At 47.3% G+C, this 17,419-nt stretch overlaps 1 protein-coding gene across 1 annotated transcript in view; it reads right to left on the reverse strand.

Moving 5' to 3' along the window:
- Positions 1 to 17,196, reverse strand: part of ZSWIM4 (zinc finger SWIM-type containing 4) — a 39,294-nt gene extending 22,098 nt beyond the window's left edge. The window contains exons 1-2 of the mRNA XM_053370657.1: positions 16,840 to 17,196; positions 7,348 to 7,549 (exon numbers count right to left, since the gene is read on the reverse strand). Of these exons, the coding sequence (XP_053226632.1) occupies positions 7,348 to 7,549; positions 16,840 to 17,007 (370 nt within the window). The 5' untranslated portion in view covers positions 17,008 to 17,196. The remainder of the gene's footprint in view (positions 1 to 7,347; positions 7,550 to 16,839) is intronic.
- Between the last annotated feature and the right edge of the window lie 223 nt (positions 17,197 to 17,419).

Here is a 17,419-nt window from a genome sequence, read left to right on the forward strand (position 1 = left end):
CGCTTCAGGGGAAATATTTCAGATCCTTCTCTAAGTGACATTTTGCTCACCCCATATTTATTTACCTACTTAATTTATATAGCTGCCCCATAGCAGAAGAACTCTAGGAAGCCAGCATGGTCTAGTGGTTAGAGTGTCAGACTATTAACTGAGAGATCAGGGTTCAAATCCCCACTCAGTCCTGAGGCTCACTGGGTGACCCTGGGCCAGTCACAGCCTCCTAACTTACCTCACAGGGTAGGGGGTGAGAAGGGGGGTGAACCATGCACTCCTTGCAGAAAAAGATAAATGCAATAAATAAGCTCATCTGATTATTTGCTTAAGAAACCTGGAGGAGCCAGTCAGATGGAGTTGTCAACGTGGCATCCAGAGATCTCCATGCAGTTGCAATGGGCAAAATGCACCTGACGCCTGGCTAATTTCTAACACCAGCTCAGGAATGGTGCAAGTTTTACTCCAGCAACATTTAGAGGGCACCTCAGTGGGCATCCATGTGCTGCAACTACTCAAGAGGCAAACTCATATTTGAGGCAGAATGATTCAAACATGCGTACACACCGCACAGTGACTCTCCACTGAGCATGCAGACTGCCTCCATTTATAAGCACTGTCTTTGAGGCAGCATTTGAGCAAAGATAGGCACTGTTCATGCTATCAAATGAAGCAAGCATGTGTGCTCATTTGCAATGAATAGTGAGCACACATAGCTGAGCAGCCCAAAGAACAGGGAGGTGGCTTCAAGTCCCCTCACCCCAATTTTATAAAAATGGGCAGTTAAAGATGGCAGGCAGTTAGAAACTGTATCAAGGGGTCAGGATCAGTTACCAGCAGGTAGCAACACTTGCTACTCAGACATAAACACTTCTGAACACAAAGGTTTTATTAAGTTATCCAGCTCACAGCTATTGCAAGAATAATCCTCAAGTAAAAATGTCTTTCCTTAAAGTAATCACTGGCACAATTCCATAGCTTACTCACTGAACTCTCGCTATGCAAAGAAAAACTTGTCTACCATGTCTATCAGCCAGTTTCACTGGACAAGCCCTGAGTTCCAATATTAGGACAAGGAGACACATTTTACTCTACACTATGCAGGATTTTGACAGAAATACCTTTCCCATTAGTCTTTTCTTCTAAATGAAAAGCCCCAAACACTTCAACCTGTTCCAGTAATAGGCTCTACCCCTATTTAATTGCGCTTTCCCCACTACCCTTTTAGTTCTAGAAAAGAAATTGAAAAGAGGCAACCAGAACATTTTGGCTAGGTGCTTCCCTCCAGATCTTGCTGAAACACAAATCCTAGCACTATTCAGTATTAGCCATGCTGCCTGGGGCCAATGGGATTTGGGAGTTCAAAACATTTGGAGGGCAATTAGTTATTTACCCCAGATTTACACGGCATTTTAAACAGTGTTAGAAACTGAGATATGAAAGCTAGGAGCTGAATGACACCTTAAACCTAGGTTATGGGCGCAACAATGGAATGTCTAAGCACACTTTTTAATAACAAGAATACAAAGCTGAAAATGAATGAAATGCAGCTAAAATATTATGTTCATTTTTCACATGCAAAAAATAAAGCCATGCTTCCCCTGCCCACCCCCCTAATATTCTTAAGAGGGTCTCTTCTTGAGTCTTCAGAGAGTAGCTGGAAGTGGGGAGGCAGAAAAAGGTCTTCCTTTCCTTCCACTCTGCAGTTTTAATCTGAAATCTTAGGCCCACCACTGCGCCCGGACCTCAGAAATGGCTTGCGCTAATGAAATTCCTTGTCGCAAAAATGCGCCTAGAACAATAGGAGTTTTGAACACTGGTTTTAAAATATTGAATTTTAAAATATTGAAAAAATATTTGACCACCACCCTCATGTTATCTCCCCACTCCCATCCCATGTGCAAGCACCCTCCCAAGAGAGATACTGATTACTCTGAGCAGATTGTGCTCCATTAGGACTAAATCCGGCTTGAAAAACTAAGCATATTTACAGCCTGCATGATTAAGAACATAAAATGAGTCCGCCTGATCAGGCCAATGGCCCATCTAATCTAGCATTCTGTTCTCACAGTGGCCAACCAAATGCCTGTGGAAAGCCTGCAAACTGGACATGAGCTCAACAGATTATTTTGGAACTGTAAATGTGTGAAGAATCTTGAGATAAAAGAAAGACTTTAACAAAATGTTATGTTTGGTCTGTATCCAGTACATAAGTTCCAGATTTGTTGTCTTTCGGAAAAAATTGTGATTTTTATGGGAAAGACAGCACTAAGTCATTTTTATTAAACAAGATCCAGCTGTTAAGTTACTTCATCTTTCTTTTCAGAGAACTGAGAGCACTTTACCTACCGCTTGGCCAAAACAACACAGAGTAGGAGGGGAAAACGAGTGTTGGGGATTCTGTGGCCTCCAGACGGTTCTGGACTCCCTTCAGCGCCAATGAGCATGGCAAATGATCAGGGCAGATCATCCAACATATAGAGAACCACTGGTTTCCCATCCACCCCTGGCTTTAGATGTAACTTTAGGACTTAATATGTGACCCAAAGCTAAAATTCCAGAACGTGTTTCCAGTGGCATGGCTTTACTTTAAAAAACAGTAGGTGCAGAATGCCATTCCTTTATTGAGCCAGCACTATACACTACGCAGATCCAATATTAAGAATGGCTTTCATACCAGAAGGGCATGAGTTCCAGACAGTCTTGCTTCTCTGTTTTAACTGTGTCCAATAAATGTTGCAACAAGCAGTTCACACTTACTTTTATATAAAGAAATGGCTTAGATCCAAACTAAGCTGAACTTGGGTCCCAAGTTCGTAACCTGAGTTTTGCAAATCAGCCAAGCTAAGTCTGCCCATGGTATTCACAGAGCAGATTTCAAGTATTCCAAGCGCACATATTGTCTCGATGTATTTACAGCCTTTCCTGCAAGGCAGGCCAGGATCGTGCCTATGTTGTGGGTGCCGAGCCCCAGGGAACGGTGGCTTGTTTAAGGCTACCAAGTTTATGGCTGAGTTGGAAGTTGAACTGGGGATTTCCTGGCACGCAGCTCCCGCTCATCAGTTCTACTTTTGGCTTAGCATTGTTAGCAAGTCTGTAACATTTGCAGCAGTCATATAGGGCAGCTCTGAGGTCTTGATGACATGGCAGTCTGCTCAGCTCAGGCAGCTTCCAAGATCCCTTGAACAGGTTAGGGGGAGTTGCAGACAGGAAACCCAATGCCATGTTGGCCTTTTTGTTACCAAAAGACTCAGTGCTAGGCTAGGGGCAGGAAGAGGGGAAAGGAATGTAAATCTAGTATTGGTGGCCAGAAAGTGGAAGCCTGTCTCCTGAGCACTGTTACATAGCAGAATGACCCTGTGGGTGGTCATGAGCTTCACATCTATTGTACAGAAATGTTAAAATAATTTTCAGTCTTTATTGGGCATGGTTATTTGGGTTTTTTTGAAAATCACATGTACTAGAAAGGGGGCGGGAGGAAGAGAACCTGTTTCGCCAAGGTTACATCTGAACCCTTGACCTCCAGTCTTGTGTTTCAAGGTCGCATCACTGGGATACTAAACTATGCCAAAATCTTGAGTTCTAGCCACTACAAAGTATTTAATGTTCTGTTTGCTTTTATATGACCAGGAGACAGCAGATTATTATCGGGCAGGTGGCAGGAGTACAGCAACTGCAGACCTAAGATGGGCAAGAAAGGACCAGAAGAGCTAAAACCGACACAGAACACAGCTGCTGCCATCAAGACTTGCAACAAAAACATAGCAAGTCCTAATGTTAGTTCTATATTCTCAGCATGTTTTGGGTGTAACATTCACGGGGTTCATTCACTGTAAAACATGCTATTTCTCTAAGCATTCAGATGAACACAGAATATGAACTCTCAAATGCTAGCATGCCACTCACAATATATGGCACAAACTCAAGTAGAGAGAAAAGTGTCATGGTCCTCTAAATACCCTTCTAATAAAGTAAGGGCTACTGAAACGCAGTTGGAGCAAGAGGTTGTCAAGAATATTACTTGGGCTGGAGGATATTCAGCACTAACCACATGCCACAGTCTCTGCCTTACTTAAAGACACAGCCACAGATTATCAAAATACTTCATGGCTTACACACACACACACACACACACACACACACACACACACACAGCATTCCTTGCAATTAAATCGATGAGAAAACCTAGAACAGGACTTTCAACGTGGCATTTCCAATTCATTGCAGCCTCATGAGGCTGCAATCCTAGGTCCACCTAACCAGGGAATTGGTTGACACCCATCTGTCGCAAAAGACAATGGAGTGTGCCTCCAGGGGTGAAGTCAAACTGCTGCATTAGCAGCACTGAAGTAACGTCTCTGGGGCACAAGCCTAGGCAGCGTATATGGAGATCCTGGGCTGCCCAGATGACAAAACCCCTCTCTCGGCTTCGCTGATGTGGTCCAAAGGAAAGCAGAACAATACGTTTGGCACCAGCTTGGCTGCAGGAGTTGCTGGAAGGAGGTGTACAAGGCACCATCCAACCATCTAAGGGACTCCACTCCGGATTTGTGTAGGGCTTACTCCTTAGTCTTTTCTTCTCCCAGACATGTCCCACAAGGCAGCAGAGGTTTAGGATCAATTTTTCTTCTCCTAGATGGGCTACCTTCCCAGGTTGATGAGCCCCACCTGCCCCTCACTGCCCTCTACAGCAACCGCCTTCTTGACTATTGGACCCAACTATTAGCCTCATCCACTCAATCCACTGAGCCTGTCTTCACATGCAGGGGAAGTGCCCAACTCACCGAAGGTTTGAGATCCATCGGCTGCCCTCACCTGGTTTAGCCAGCCAGTCAAAGTCATTCGCGGGATGTGGCCGCTGTCGCACGCTAACAGCTTCTAGGAACCACAGGTGAGAGCTGAGTGCAGGGACCAAAGGTGGACAAACTACCCCAGAAAGAGCATGATGTGTCCGTCCCCCCCAGAGGTAGTACCCCTCCCCTAACATCCCGCTTATCCCAGGGAGTAAGACCAGCTGAATTCAATAAGACTTACTTCTGAACAGATATATATAGGATTGAACTACAAGTCATAAATTCAACTAGTGACATTTGAGAAGATGTTATTGTTTGTTGTTGTTTTTAGATGTAAAGTAATAGGTGCTGGGATACTAAAGCAGAGCTCAAATAAAACAGCTGTTAAGAAATAGCCCAATGCACTTCTGTTAACGAAGCAGCAGGAAGACTCAGCAGCACTCATGTTCTAACGTGGGCCGACACAAGGAAGAGACAGGAAGCAGCCAAGGCTCAGGGAACAGAAACATAGCAAGGATTTCATGTTCATCAATGCCGAGGGCTCCATTTTGGCCATACATATATATGGGGTCAATCCCCTGCAGGATGCTGATAGAAGTCTGCAAGTGTCAGAATTCTGCATTGCAGGGGGTTGGACTAGATGACCCTTGGGTCCCTTCCAACTCAATAATTATAGGATTCTATGAGGGGTGTACACAAGAAGCAAGTGCTGGTATTAACAGAAATACATGATCAAATTGATGACTTTGCAAAGTTAAAAAATGAAGAGATTTTCTTGAGCCAAAAGAAAGCCAGTTAGTCGGCTGAGCTAGTCACTTCCCTTCCAGCCCAGTTCACAGATAGCCTATTAATATTTCAGCAACAGTCATCAAGGATCCACCCGCAACTAATCCTGTTATTAGAGAAGTTTTTCTGCTCAAGATCATCAACAAGTGCCTGGTCTCATCAGGGATGTGTGCCGTTCTGCAACTTTACTGCCCAACTACAGAATCTGAGGCCACAGTTTGGCAACCTAATGAAACCTTTTCTTTATTCAAGCAAGTCTAAGCCTCATGTTTGCGCAGAAATGATCAACAACAAAGCAAGAGGCAGAGATTGCAACTGTCAGGAGCAAATGCTATGCAGAGCTCCAGAGTCCAATTCTTCCCATAAGACACTATATAAGTAGACGGGGCCAAGCCGGCGTCGCCTGCTGCTCAGTGCCTCATCATGATTACCCCAAACACACCCTTCATTAATTCCTACAAAAAGGGCATATAAAGAAAGGACATAGAGGAGGAAGCTTTCCACAGCAGACCTTCAATTTTGGCATTCCCCACCTTTGGTTACTTAAAGCATTCTCAGAAAGCTCCAACAGATCATTTGGACATAAATCGGGTCGCTGGAATAGGGGGGAAAGTTGTATTTTTGTGGCAGATACACTCTGTTTTATTTAAACATCCCCTCAAAAACATTTCCTCTACAACCTAGGTCTTGGAACAAACAACAAAGATGTATTCCATTCCCAGGTTGTCCTGAAATCAGTCCCCCTTTCCCTCTGCATCATTCAACCCATGCCACCTAAAACATTTGCAAAGTTTCTGAACCCAGACAGACAGACAACACAGGTATATTTAAAGCGACAGAAACAAAAAGGCACATGACTTGGGACATCAAGTAACTATAGCCTTGATCATTATCCCCTTTGTATGTTAATCCAAGAATGGCAAGAGTGTAGCAACCTGCCACATGATCTTACATGAGCAGCTGTTAACTTGGCTTGCCCCATTACCTTGGAAACCTCTATGGTAGCAGTGAGCTGCTATCTTGCTCGCTCACGGTTGCGACAAACGGCAAGATCGCATACCCTTCTTTCCCCAGCCTGTCTACGTGAGAAATAAGACTGGCCACTTAGTCCAATGCATAAAGGTAAAGGGAAAGAGACCCCTGACCATTAGGTCCAGTCGTGACTGACTCTGGGATTGTGGCGCTCATCTTGCTTTATTGGCTGAGGGAGCCAGCGTACAGCTTCCAGGTTATGTGGCCAGCAGAGCAGCGCACGGAAATGCTGTTTACCTTCCCGCCAGAGCGGGACCTATTTATCTACTTGCACTTTGATGTGCTTTCAAACTGCTAGGTTGGCAGGAGCAGGGACCGAGAAACAGGAGCTCACCCCATTGCGGGGATTCACGGGGATTCAAACTGCCAACCTTCTGATCGGCAAGTCCTAGGCTTTGTGGTTTAACCCACAGCGCCACCCACGTCCCGTAGTCCAATGCATATTTACTCAGAATTCGAGAGTATTTCCTCTCACATACATGCATATGCTGAAGTGCCATTCCAGACCTTTCAACTTTATGCAAGCATAGTTTTATCACTGCTTTAACTTTGCCACAAGGATTTTCCTTTGCTCAGTAGGACATCCCCTCCCTCTCCTCCCCCCACCCCCATTGCTCCATCAGCACAAAGATTTCTGCTTGTGCAACAGAAAGCTCTCCCCCTGCATGCCCCCTAATCTATTCCAGGGGTTCCCCCAACCCTCTGGAGCAGTGTGCAAGAGTCATCCATCACAAAAGCCACTTACCTACTTGCAGGACACGGTCAACAGCACCCGACTGTAACAAATTTAGGCCACGGTTAAAGGGCACACGTGAGTCTCGCTCACCCTCCGGAGGATGATAGCCAAGGGATGAATACATGCATATTTCTCGCTCACTCCGTGGGAAGGACCAAAAAACAATGCGCTTCTGCACAGGTTCCGGGACGCGGGAGAAACGCTCTTCTACCTGGAAGAGAGGAATAAGATCACCGTTAGGACTATAACATCCTGGGACCAGGGATCTGAATGACAACTGTCTCCTGTATAAACCCATTCATCTCTTAAGATCATCCTTCATGTGCCATCCTTGCAGCCCCAACCTTTAGACCCAAGGATCAAGTCTTTTCTGTGGTGGCACCTGAGTGATGGAACCCGCTCGCCTGAGATGTCTGCCTGGCACCAACTCTTAGCTTTTACACTGCCCTGTGGTATAGCAGTGTTGGGCTGGGACCTGGGGGGCAAGGTTCAAGACCCCCACTCAGCTGTGGAGCTCACTGGGTGACCCTGGGCCAGTCACTGGGTTTTTCATGACTGACTTGGTTCCTTTTCCTGTTAAAACTTTTATGTTTTATATTCAGAGCTTTACTTTTATTGCTATTCAACTGTCAAGCCTAACACAGAAAATGAGAATCTAAATGTTTAAAACAATACATAGGTGCATCTTTCGGCCCTGGCCACCCCCAAACAAGCCTGCGAGGCCCTCTGCCTGACATCCCGGAACAGGGATGCCATAAACTGATACAGTGGTACCTCCGGTTGCGGACGGGATCAGTTCCGGAGGTCCGGTCGGATCCAGAGGTTTCCGCAACCCGAGGACCACTTCTGCGCATGTGTGCACGGCAAAACCCGGTAAAATGCTTCCGGGTTTGCAGCGCGCGCATCCCAAAGTTTATGTAACCAGAGGGTTACGTAAATGGAGGTACGATTGTATACACTCTGATCACAAGGCAAAGCTGCATTCCCCAACCCGGCCTTGATGCAGCAAGGATGGGAAAGCGCTTGACGCCCTCTCATCAGCCCTAGCCAGCAGGGCCAGTGATCAGGGATGACTGCAGCTGGAGTTCAGCAACATCTGGAGAGAAACTGCATTGGCTGTCTGGGCACAAACACCATATTTGCAGGACACCAGGGTATGACTAAAGATCTTTTCAAATTCCTAGACACCAATGTGGTCAAGCAGATGGATGGCCAGCTATTTGGGCTGCTACCCACCCCGCTGAGCTCTCTGTACTATAAGAAGGTGCCTAGTGAATTGGAATTCCTAAGTACTTGGTGGGGTTGAGGATGGAGACGACATGAAGCCACATGATACTGGAAGCCACAGAATTGTGACAGGCCTGGGAAAGGAATGCAAATGCTTACGCAAAGATGCGATCGCCAAGCATCATCTACCGTAAACCAGAGGCATAAAGCCATTGTTGTGGCTTGTTAGTAGCCCGTAGCTCAGAAAAAGGAGAGCAGCTATGAAGAAGCCTGCTCTGGGCCAATAGCACCCATCCCTCCCAGAGAGCAGAGAGTTCCTGCTGCCACAGATAAAAGGAAGGGGGGGGGAGTGAAGCCAGGTACTACCACACACCATGCTAAGCTCCTGTCCGGTGAGGGCTGGGTCCCGTGATCATCTTGACTTTCTTTGGTCATAGCATATCTGGCTAGTTAATGCAAGTAAGTTTGGAATTCCTTCCTCTCTCCCCTCGCTCGCCCTCCATTTTGGTCACTGAGCCTCAGAGCCTCGTTCCCCTTTAGACCAAGCCTGAACAACATTCACATTGATAACAACCCCCCAAAGGCAGGGAGGCCCCAGCGTGTTAATGGGAAAATCCAAGCACACCAAGAGCAGCATGCGAATGGGAGAATGGCCATATCATAACCTCCTTATTGCTCCTCCATTTCCTGAATTCAGAAATATATACCCAGCATACCCTGTGCTGGCCTTTGTGAGAGACTGTGAACCTGTCTCTCTGGGCAAAGGATTGAAATCTCTGTATACAGTTGTGTTTTATTTTATGTAGACCAGTAGTGATGAAGTGTTACACAACTTGTAATATAAATGAATACTTTGGAGAAGAACTGAACGGGTGAGGTGTTTATTCCTTCAAGGGAATTCACGAATAGAGAGCTGAATTGCTGTTGCTGTGAAGATGCAGGAACCCCAAAGGGTTGGAGCACAAACCGTCTAACGCCCTGGGACAAACAGCAAATGCCTTAGGTCCATGTTTTTCAACCTTTCAGTCCAGCACTCATTCTCAAAATAAAACAAAACCACCACCACCAAACTGGGAGGGGCAGCCAATGCCACCGAAGATGGAATTAGGATTCAATATTAGTTTTAACAGATTGGAGAACTGGGCCCAAACTAACAAAATGAATTTCAACAGGGCCAAATGCCAGGTTCTACACTTAGGAAGGAATAACCAGCTGCACAAATATAAAATGGGGGACACCTGGCTTAGTAGTACATGCGAAAAAGATCTAGGGGTCTTAGTAAACCAAAATCTTAACATGAGTCAACAGTGCGATACAGCAGCAAAAAAAGCAAAGATTATTCTAGGCTGCACCAACAGAAGTATAGAGTTCAAGTCAAGGGAAGTAATAGAACCACTCTATTGGTCGGATCACACCTGGAATAGTGTGTCCAATTTTGTGCTCCAAAATTAAAGAAAGATGTTGATAAAACTGGAACATGTTCAGAGGAGTGTGATCGAAATGATCAGGGGTCTGGAAACCAAGCCTTGTGAGGAACAGTTAAGGGAGCTGGATATGTTTAGCCTGGAAAAGAGGAAACAGAGAGGAGACATGATAGCCATCTTCAATTATCTTTAGAGCTGTTACATGGAAGATGGAGAAAGCTTGTTTTCTCCTGCTCAGAAGGTTAGGTAGGACTTGAACCAATGGTTTCTAGTTACAAGAAAGGAGATTCCTAGGTCAAAGGGCAGTATTGGGAATGGGGATGTTGTTGGCACCTGCCATGGGCTACACTGCAACGGGGGGCCAAATGCTAGTCTCTGGAGCCTCCAACTCCTCCTTCTTGCTATTCTTGCCTACCGTCCCCAAGCAAATGAACAGTGATAGGAGGGAGAAAGAGGAGCCTCTACCCACCTTGCCAATCTCTCTCTCTCTCTCTAGATAGCTGCGCAGACTGGGCTTAAAAGGAGAAGTTGTGTAACCAAGCAGAGGTGATGGCAAGGAGAGGGTGGCCTTTCCCAAGTAAGGGTTGCCTTGAGGGCATCTTGCCCAACAACCCTCCAAAACCTGGAGCCAGCTCCAACTCCTCTCTCATATTCCAGTCTATAGGTTATTCTCCCACTTCATCTGAATTTTCTGCCTGGGCACAGTCTCCTGGCCCTTCAGCCTCCATCTCTTGGGATCATTCTCATTCATCTGGCTTACCTTCCTCACAAAGCTGCTCCTGCTCTAGAGACAGCAGGTGACTTCAGCCCCAGCCAAACCGACTTCCCACTTGGCGCAAACATTCTGCATGGCCAATTCATTCTCGCTTCTCAGAGCGCTCAAGACACCACAGAACAGCTCAGCCAACAGGTGCCAGAAGTTTCAGCACTGCTGCAACCAGATCTCTTAAATGCATCACAACAGGCACACTAACTTCTAAATCTATACACCAATTTCCATGCAAAGGATACTCAAAATTGGCCTTCTCTTCTATTTCTGGTTCCAGACTCCCACACAGTTGCTACGACCAACTGACGCCACAAGGAAAAGACTTTTCCTTCACTTCAGCATAAATGGTGGCCACACAAAGTCTTGGTATTCAGAGAATGGCCAGCAAGGATCAGGCAGGCTCCTAAAAGTCCACTCGCAGATATTTCCTCCTAGTCCAGTTTATGTAGCTTATAGGTACACAATTCCAACTCTGTCCAGAAAACAGAAACTGGTCCACATGTTGCCACTTAACTAACTTATTTCCCTTCTTGCTAATTTATGTTAATACAAGCAGCTTCCTCACTGGTGGAAGTTTTCTCCCATATTAAGCAATGGTCTGCTTACAAATATTCTCAGATCTCATCCAGCCTTCTTTTCCCCCTTGCCCTCTCGCCCAATCTTCCCAAATTAGAGATAAAACAATGAGCAAATCTTTCAGCCTAAAACTTTGCCTAATTTCTACCCAATAGTTTCCTCAGGTAACAGAGCATTCTCAACTCTTGTCTCACAAGCAGCAGCTGAATCGTTGGCACAGGCAGATGGTCGTAAGACTCCAAAATTTCACTAAACCCTCCTCCTCTTGTGCCAAATTTGTAAGTAACCTTGTGATTCAATCCAAAATGGGCAGAACTTGTGCCAAATTTGTAAGTAACCTTGTGATTCAATCCAAAATGGGCAGACACACACAGTCTTAATATGTCATTCCCTTTCGGCCCCCTTCTCCATGCAGTCGTCTTAACTACTGGAATTTCTCCCACTTAATCTGTTCTGATGCCTTCATTAAATTCATCTCCCACACACCGTATTGCTATTCTCACACCACCTTTTTTGCCAAAATTTTCAGCTCTTTCAGCATCGGGCTTCTAGTTCAAAGTTCTCTTCCAGCGCTTTCCGTGTCTCCATGCAGGTTCTCTCTCTCTTTTTTAGCAATAATCGCGCCTCGGATTAAGCTCACTGGCTACGATACGGCCACTGCGTAAAGCTGCAGGTTCTCTTTTTAACTCCCCATGTTCTTAATTCCACCCCCCATCCCCTTTCACACTGCTCTTGACACAGGAAGCAGATGCCAGGGCCATAGCTGGGGAGGGGGTGCGCGCTAGCTGGACATTTTGTCCCAGCTGAAGCTTCCAGAGGCACACCATTGAGGCTCTCAGCCTCTGTGTGTGTGTACACAAATGCGCACACGGGGGTTGCCAAACTGGGTCTTTGACCCGGGTGTAATAAAGCCTCGTCGGTCGCCGCTTATTGCCCCTTCATGGATCACTGCCTTGCCGTGGCGAAGGGGCTTGAAGAACTCAGAGAAGCTATGAACTATGCCGAGCAGGGCACCCAAGATGAACAGGTCATAGTGGAGAGTTTTGACCAAACGTGATCCACCTGGAGGAGGAACCGGCAAGCCACTCCAGTATCCCTGCCAAGAAAACTCCATGGACAAAGACAACAGGCATGGTTGGATAGTGTTTTCGTGGTTACCAGCATGAGTTTGACCAAACTGCGGGAGGCAGTGGAGGACAGAGGTGCCTGGCGTTCTCTGGTCCATGGGGTCACGAAGAGTCGGACACGACTAAACGACTAAACAACAACAACAACAATAAAGCCTAGTTTCAGCCTTGCTTTCATCCAGTCCTCCTGGCAAAACTCATCTCACACACAGTCTCCCTAAGGACCAGAGAGTTCTAGGCTGGATTACTGCAACACGTTCTATGTCGTTCTGCCTCTGAAGAATGTTTGGAAACCAGCTGGTGCAGAATTCAGTGGCCAGGTTGCTCTCCGGGACAAGACGGTTTTAGCATATTACACTGATCCTGGCCCAACTGCACTGGATGCCAATTAGTTTCTGGGCGCAATTCAAAGGGCTGGTTGTGACCTACAAAGCTTTAAATGGCTTAGGGCTGCAATCCCTGAAGGACTGCCTTTCCCCATATGAACCAACCCAGACTCCGAGATCATGAGATCGTCTGAGACCCTTCTTCACATGCTTCCTCCATGAGAGGTCCAGAGGGTAGCTGTCTTCCGCAGTGGCTCCCCATTTGTGGAATGCTCTCCCCACCCCCCAGGGAGGTTTGTCTGGCACCTTCATTATACATCTTTAGGTACCAGGTGAAAACACCGTTTGTCTTCAACCAGGCCTTTAGCTGATTTATATTCTATGGCATTTTAAATGTGGTGTTGTTGCTTTTTGAGCGGGGAGAATTATTGTCTTGTTTTGCTTTTGTTCTAACTATTTGTTTCTGCTTTTATCTTGTATTTTTATCTTGTGATCTTCAGATGAAGGGCAGTATATCCATTTAATAAATAAATAAGCTTCTATCTCTTCTGTGCTAACTTCCCTCTAGTATCCTTCCCTCCTTCTGGCTATTCTTTAATCAAACACTGGGGGGGGGGATGGAGATCCAAATGGGGGAGGGACTGTGTCCCACTAACCCCCTGGAAGATCTCCTGCACAAACAAATGTAAGCTTCATAAAAGCAACTGCCATTAATTTCCAGGCTAAGGTCAAGGTTTTGATGTATACAACCCTATACAGATCGTCTTGCCCCTTGCATATCCTTATACGGCTCTGCAGATGTGGGCCTCCTGCAGATACCATCTTATGAGAAGGTCTGTTCCACACAATACAGGAATCAGGCTTTTAGTGTTGTGGCACCTGCCCCCTAGGAATTCCCTCCCCTTAAATATTACACAGTCACTGTCTATGGTGCCTATGGAAGGGCTCCACCTTCCAACATGCCTTTACTTTCCCAGTCTGTAGCTATACTGGAATTGTTTTAAAGATGTTTTATCACTGGTCATCTGCCACCCTGGGCAACTTTGAAATGATTATAAATTCAATAAATAAATAACAATTTAATAAATTAATCCAATAAATAAATGGGGCTTGCACAGCAAACCTCCCAGTGGATTTCACCTAAAGAATCAGACTCGTCCACATCAAACTTCACTGCTCTTAAAACTGCACCAGAGAATTCCTCACCTGATAAGAGCTATATCACCTCATGTGACCAGAAGGTTTCCTCTACCTATTCCCGTTTGTACTTCAGCCAGTTAGGAACAGAGTTTAATAAAGTGACTTGATGGGAGAGAACCAGAACAACACACAGCTCAAGAGCAATGAGAGAAAGTCAGTCAGGAATGGTGTACTGTGGCAAAAGTGTCCTTCAATTTAAACACCGGGGGGGGGGGGGGGGGAGAAGGAAAGAAAGGAAGGAAGGAAAGTTAACCAGCCAATGCTGAAAATCAAGGTATGAAACTACAGAAGATCCTGTTCACAGACCCTGCTTAAATCCTCAATGGAATTTAAGCAGTCAACTGTACAACTGACTACAACTTCTACATAGACTCTGCCACTTCATGTAGCTAAGCGAACACCAAGCTTAGTTTTCACTAAAGTAGTAAACCTATGCCCTGTTTGCTATTATTTAGATTGAAGTTGGGCGCTCTTATGATAGAATACTCCTTCACACACAAATTTCCTTGAACATGGAATATGTCTGGGAGAAAGATAGAAACCTTCTCCCAAATGTGCTCCTCTTCCTTGTGAAATAAACCAATTTGTTTAGAGAAGAGTTTAGTAATACACCCACCACCACCTGCAGCCTTAAGTGGAAGAGGCCAGACTACATGAAATGACCAAGACAAAGGCTTATTTATAGACCATGGTTACAACCCTGTCACTTTCAAGTCAAAGCCATTCCCTTCTCAGTGAGAATTCCATTTATCGAACTTGAGCTGAGGTACCAAGTTAAAAGGCAACTCTTTGGCTTTGTTTTACAACAGCTATTCAGTTCAAATTCACATGCAAGATGAGGACTATGCCTGCTCCAAATGACAAAATGGGGAGGGGGTGTTTGGGATACCCAGTTCTATCCTCTCATTGCTCCAGAGTTCTAAATGTGCCTCAAAGCCAAGGCAAATTGAGGAGATGGAGGTTGACTGATAAACAGTCTACACTTACTCTAAGCACTGGCACAGTGTCCAGAGAGTCATCCTTGTGGACTAGCCTATTAAATAAGCAGAATTCAGAATTTTTCAACAGGTTCTTTGCACACACAGCAGCCTTTTCCCTAGCGACACCCCTCTCCTTTTTACCGTTCCCTGATGAAACCTTTCCAGTCTTGAAAATTAAAGAGATTGGAGGGGGATATGCTTTTTCAGCCCAGAGCTCCTCCGCATTCCCTCCTATTTCAGGTGTGCAAGTGCTTGGCCTTGGAAGTTTCACTCATTGATGGCAGTGACAAGTGACTCTTGTCTGACGAGTTTCCCAGCCTGACACAGAAATCAAACCCTGTCGTCTCCCTGGATGGAACTACAGCTGCTTACAAGGAATTCTTAGATTTGAGGGAAGGAAGTAGCTAAGCTTTGATCTCCAAGAATTGTGAGCAAGTGTGGCTCTGACAAATTTCAGAAAGAGGAGAAGAACGTGTGTAGTGAGTCTAGCCTCCCCGCACCCTCCACGCCACAGTATCACAACCTTACCTTCTCCCAGGCTTTGCCCAGACTAGTCCTGGCTCTCTCGGCTAGCCAAAGTTAGCTAGTTTCAGCTATCCCAATTAACACCCACTCCACCTATTTCTCAGCAGGCACACACAGAGAAAGCCTTTAAAGGACACCCTAGGATAACCACTTCCTTCAGATCAAGCTGCGTAAAGGCATCATTTGAACAGAGGGCAGGGGTTGTGGGTGAGAATCACAAACAGATGAAGATAAAACGCAGCATGCGCAAGTAGTACGCAAAGAAAGCCAGGAGACAAAGTCATGTTTTTCTTCCAATCTCAACGACCTTGGAAGCCTGGCTGTAAATCCTGGTGGGATCACACAAAAAGGGATGTCAGAAAAATGCTGGAGCTTCTCCTCAATTCAACAACTAAAAAAAGTCAAGGTATATGGACTAAAGAAAGAAGGAGATCCGGAATGTAATTGTCAGTCACTCTGGTGAGACCTAGAGGAAGTCCACTAAATCGCAAGTCAATATACCAAGCAAGGCCACATTTAGGCCATTAGCCCAGCTCATGGGACCAGCCCTCTTGTTCCCGGTTCAAAAGCTACTTAGAGGGGACACCCTGCCCCCAATAATCCAGCCAGCCCAAATTTGACCTCCCAGGAAAGGATGGTAGGAGATAGAGCATACAAACGAAGTATGAATGACAAGATGTTAGGGTGGCAGCAGCAGGAGGGGGCAGAATTAAAAGGAAGAAAGGAGTTGGCCCCAGCGAAGACTACAGGGAGATGGCAGAGGGTAGAGATTGGTGGAGAGAAAAACAAACAGATTAGGCTCGGCTTTGTTCAAGCCTGGCTAGTAAGTAGGATTGTCAACTCAAGGGGCGCGCAGAATTCCTGCGTTCGCTTCTCCTGCCCGCATAAATCCGGCCGAGGAAGCCCCTCGACGACGCTGCCACCTGCACCCCGACCCATTGTTCGAAGGGGCCGAGCCCCACAAGGGCAGCTTCGAAGGAGCCGGCAGCCCCAACTTCCAGGGCCTGAGGCACCGGGATCGGCTTTGCAACGCCAGGCCGCAGCCGTCGGAGAAAAGAAAAAGAGAGGGGGGAGGAAAAGCGGGGGGCTTTAGAAGGGGGAAGGGCTGGTACGCGGCCGGGGGTGGGGGGCCGAGATATAGGGACGCGCTCCTGAGGATGTGCAGAGTGCCTTCGCCGTCCAGCACCCTCGGGCGAGACGAGGGGGTAGGGGAGGAAGGCTTGCCGGGCAGCTGCGAGCCCCGGCACCTCTTGGGGAGAGAGAGGCGAAGGGAGCCTCGGACGCGCCGGCTCCTTCCCACGCAGCGGCCCCGGGGGGGGGGGGGAGCGGAGAAGCGGCTGCCCTCACCTGCTCGAAGGCCCACGTCTCCGCCACCCGCCGGGCGCTCAGGTCCAGAAGCGTCTCGACGGCGCTGGGGGCCGAGGTGGCGGCGGAGGCGGCGGCGCCCGGCCCCGGCCCCGGCTCGGGCTGCTCCCCGGAGCCGCCGCACCTGCGCTTGGCGGGCGGGGGCTCCATAGGCCCGGCCGATCCCCGGCCTCTCCTGCGCGCCTTGCCCGGAAACCCAGCGGCGGAGGCGGCGGCGGCGGCCCGGGCCTGGCCCGCTCAGTCGGCCGTTCCTCCCTCTCCGCTGGCGGCGTCGGATGCGGCCCCTTTAAGGAGCTCCCACAACAATGAGCTCGGCGGCCGCGGCCTCGCCGGTCCTCCCTTTTCAACCTGCTCGCCTCCCATTGGGTGGCCGGCGAGGGAGAGACCGGCGAGGATTGGGCGAGCCCGGCTGCCGCTCAAGGAGGAAACAATGCACGCCCCCATGTCGTGGGGTTTAAATAAATATTAAAAAAAGGAAAGAAAGGAAAGTGGGAGGGGAGGGCCGTCTGGGGGGAAAAGGTGTCAATCATAGGTCGAGAGGCCCACCCAGCCAATCAGGCAA

Source organism: Podarcis raffonei, chromosome 17 (assembly GCF_027172205.1).
Source record: "Podarcis raffonei isolate rPodRaf1 chromosome 17, rPodRaf1.pri, whole genome shotgun sequence".
NCBI lineage: Eukaryota > Metazoa > Chordata > Lepidosauria > Squamata > Lacertidae > Podarcis > Podarcis raffonei.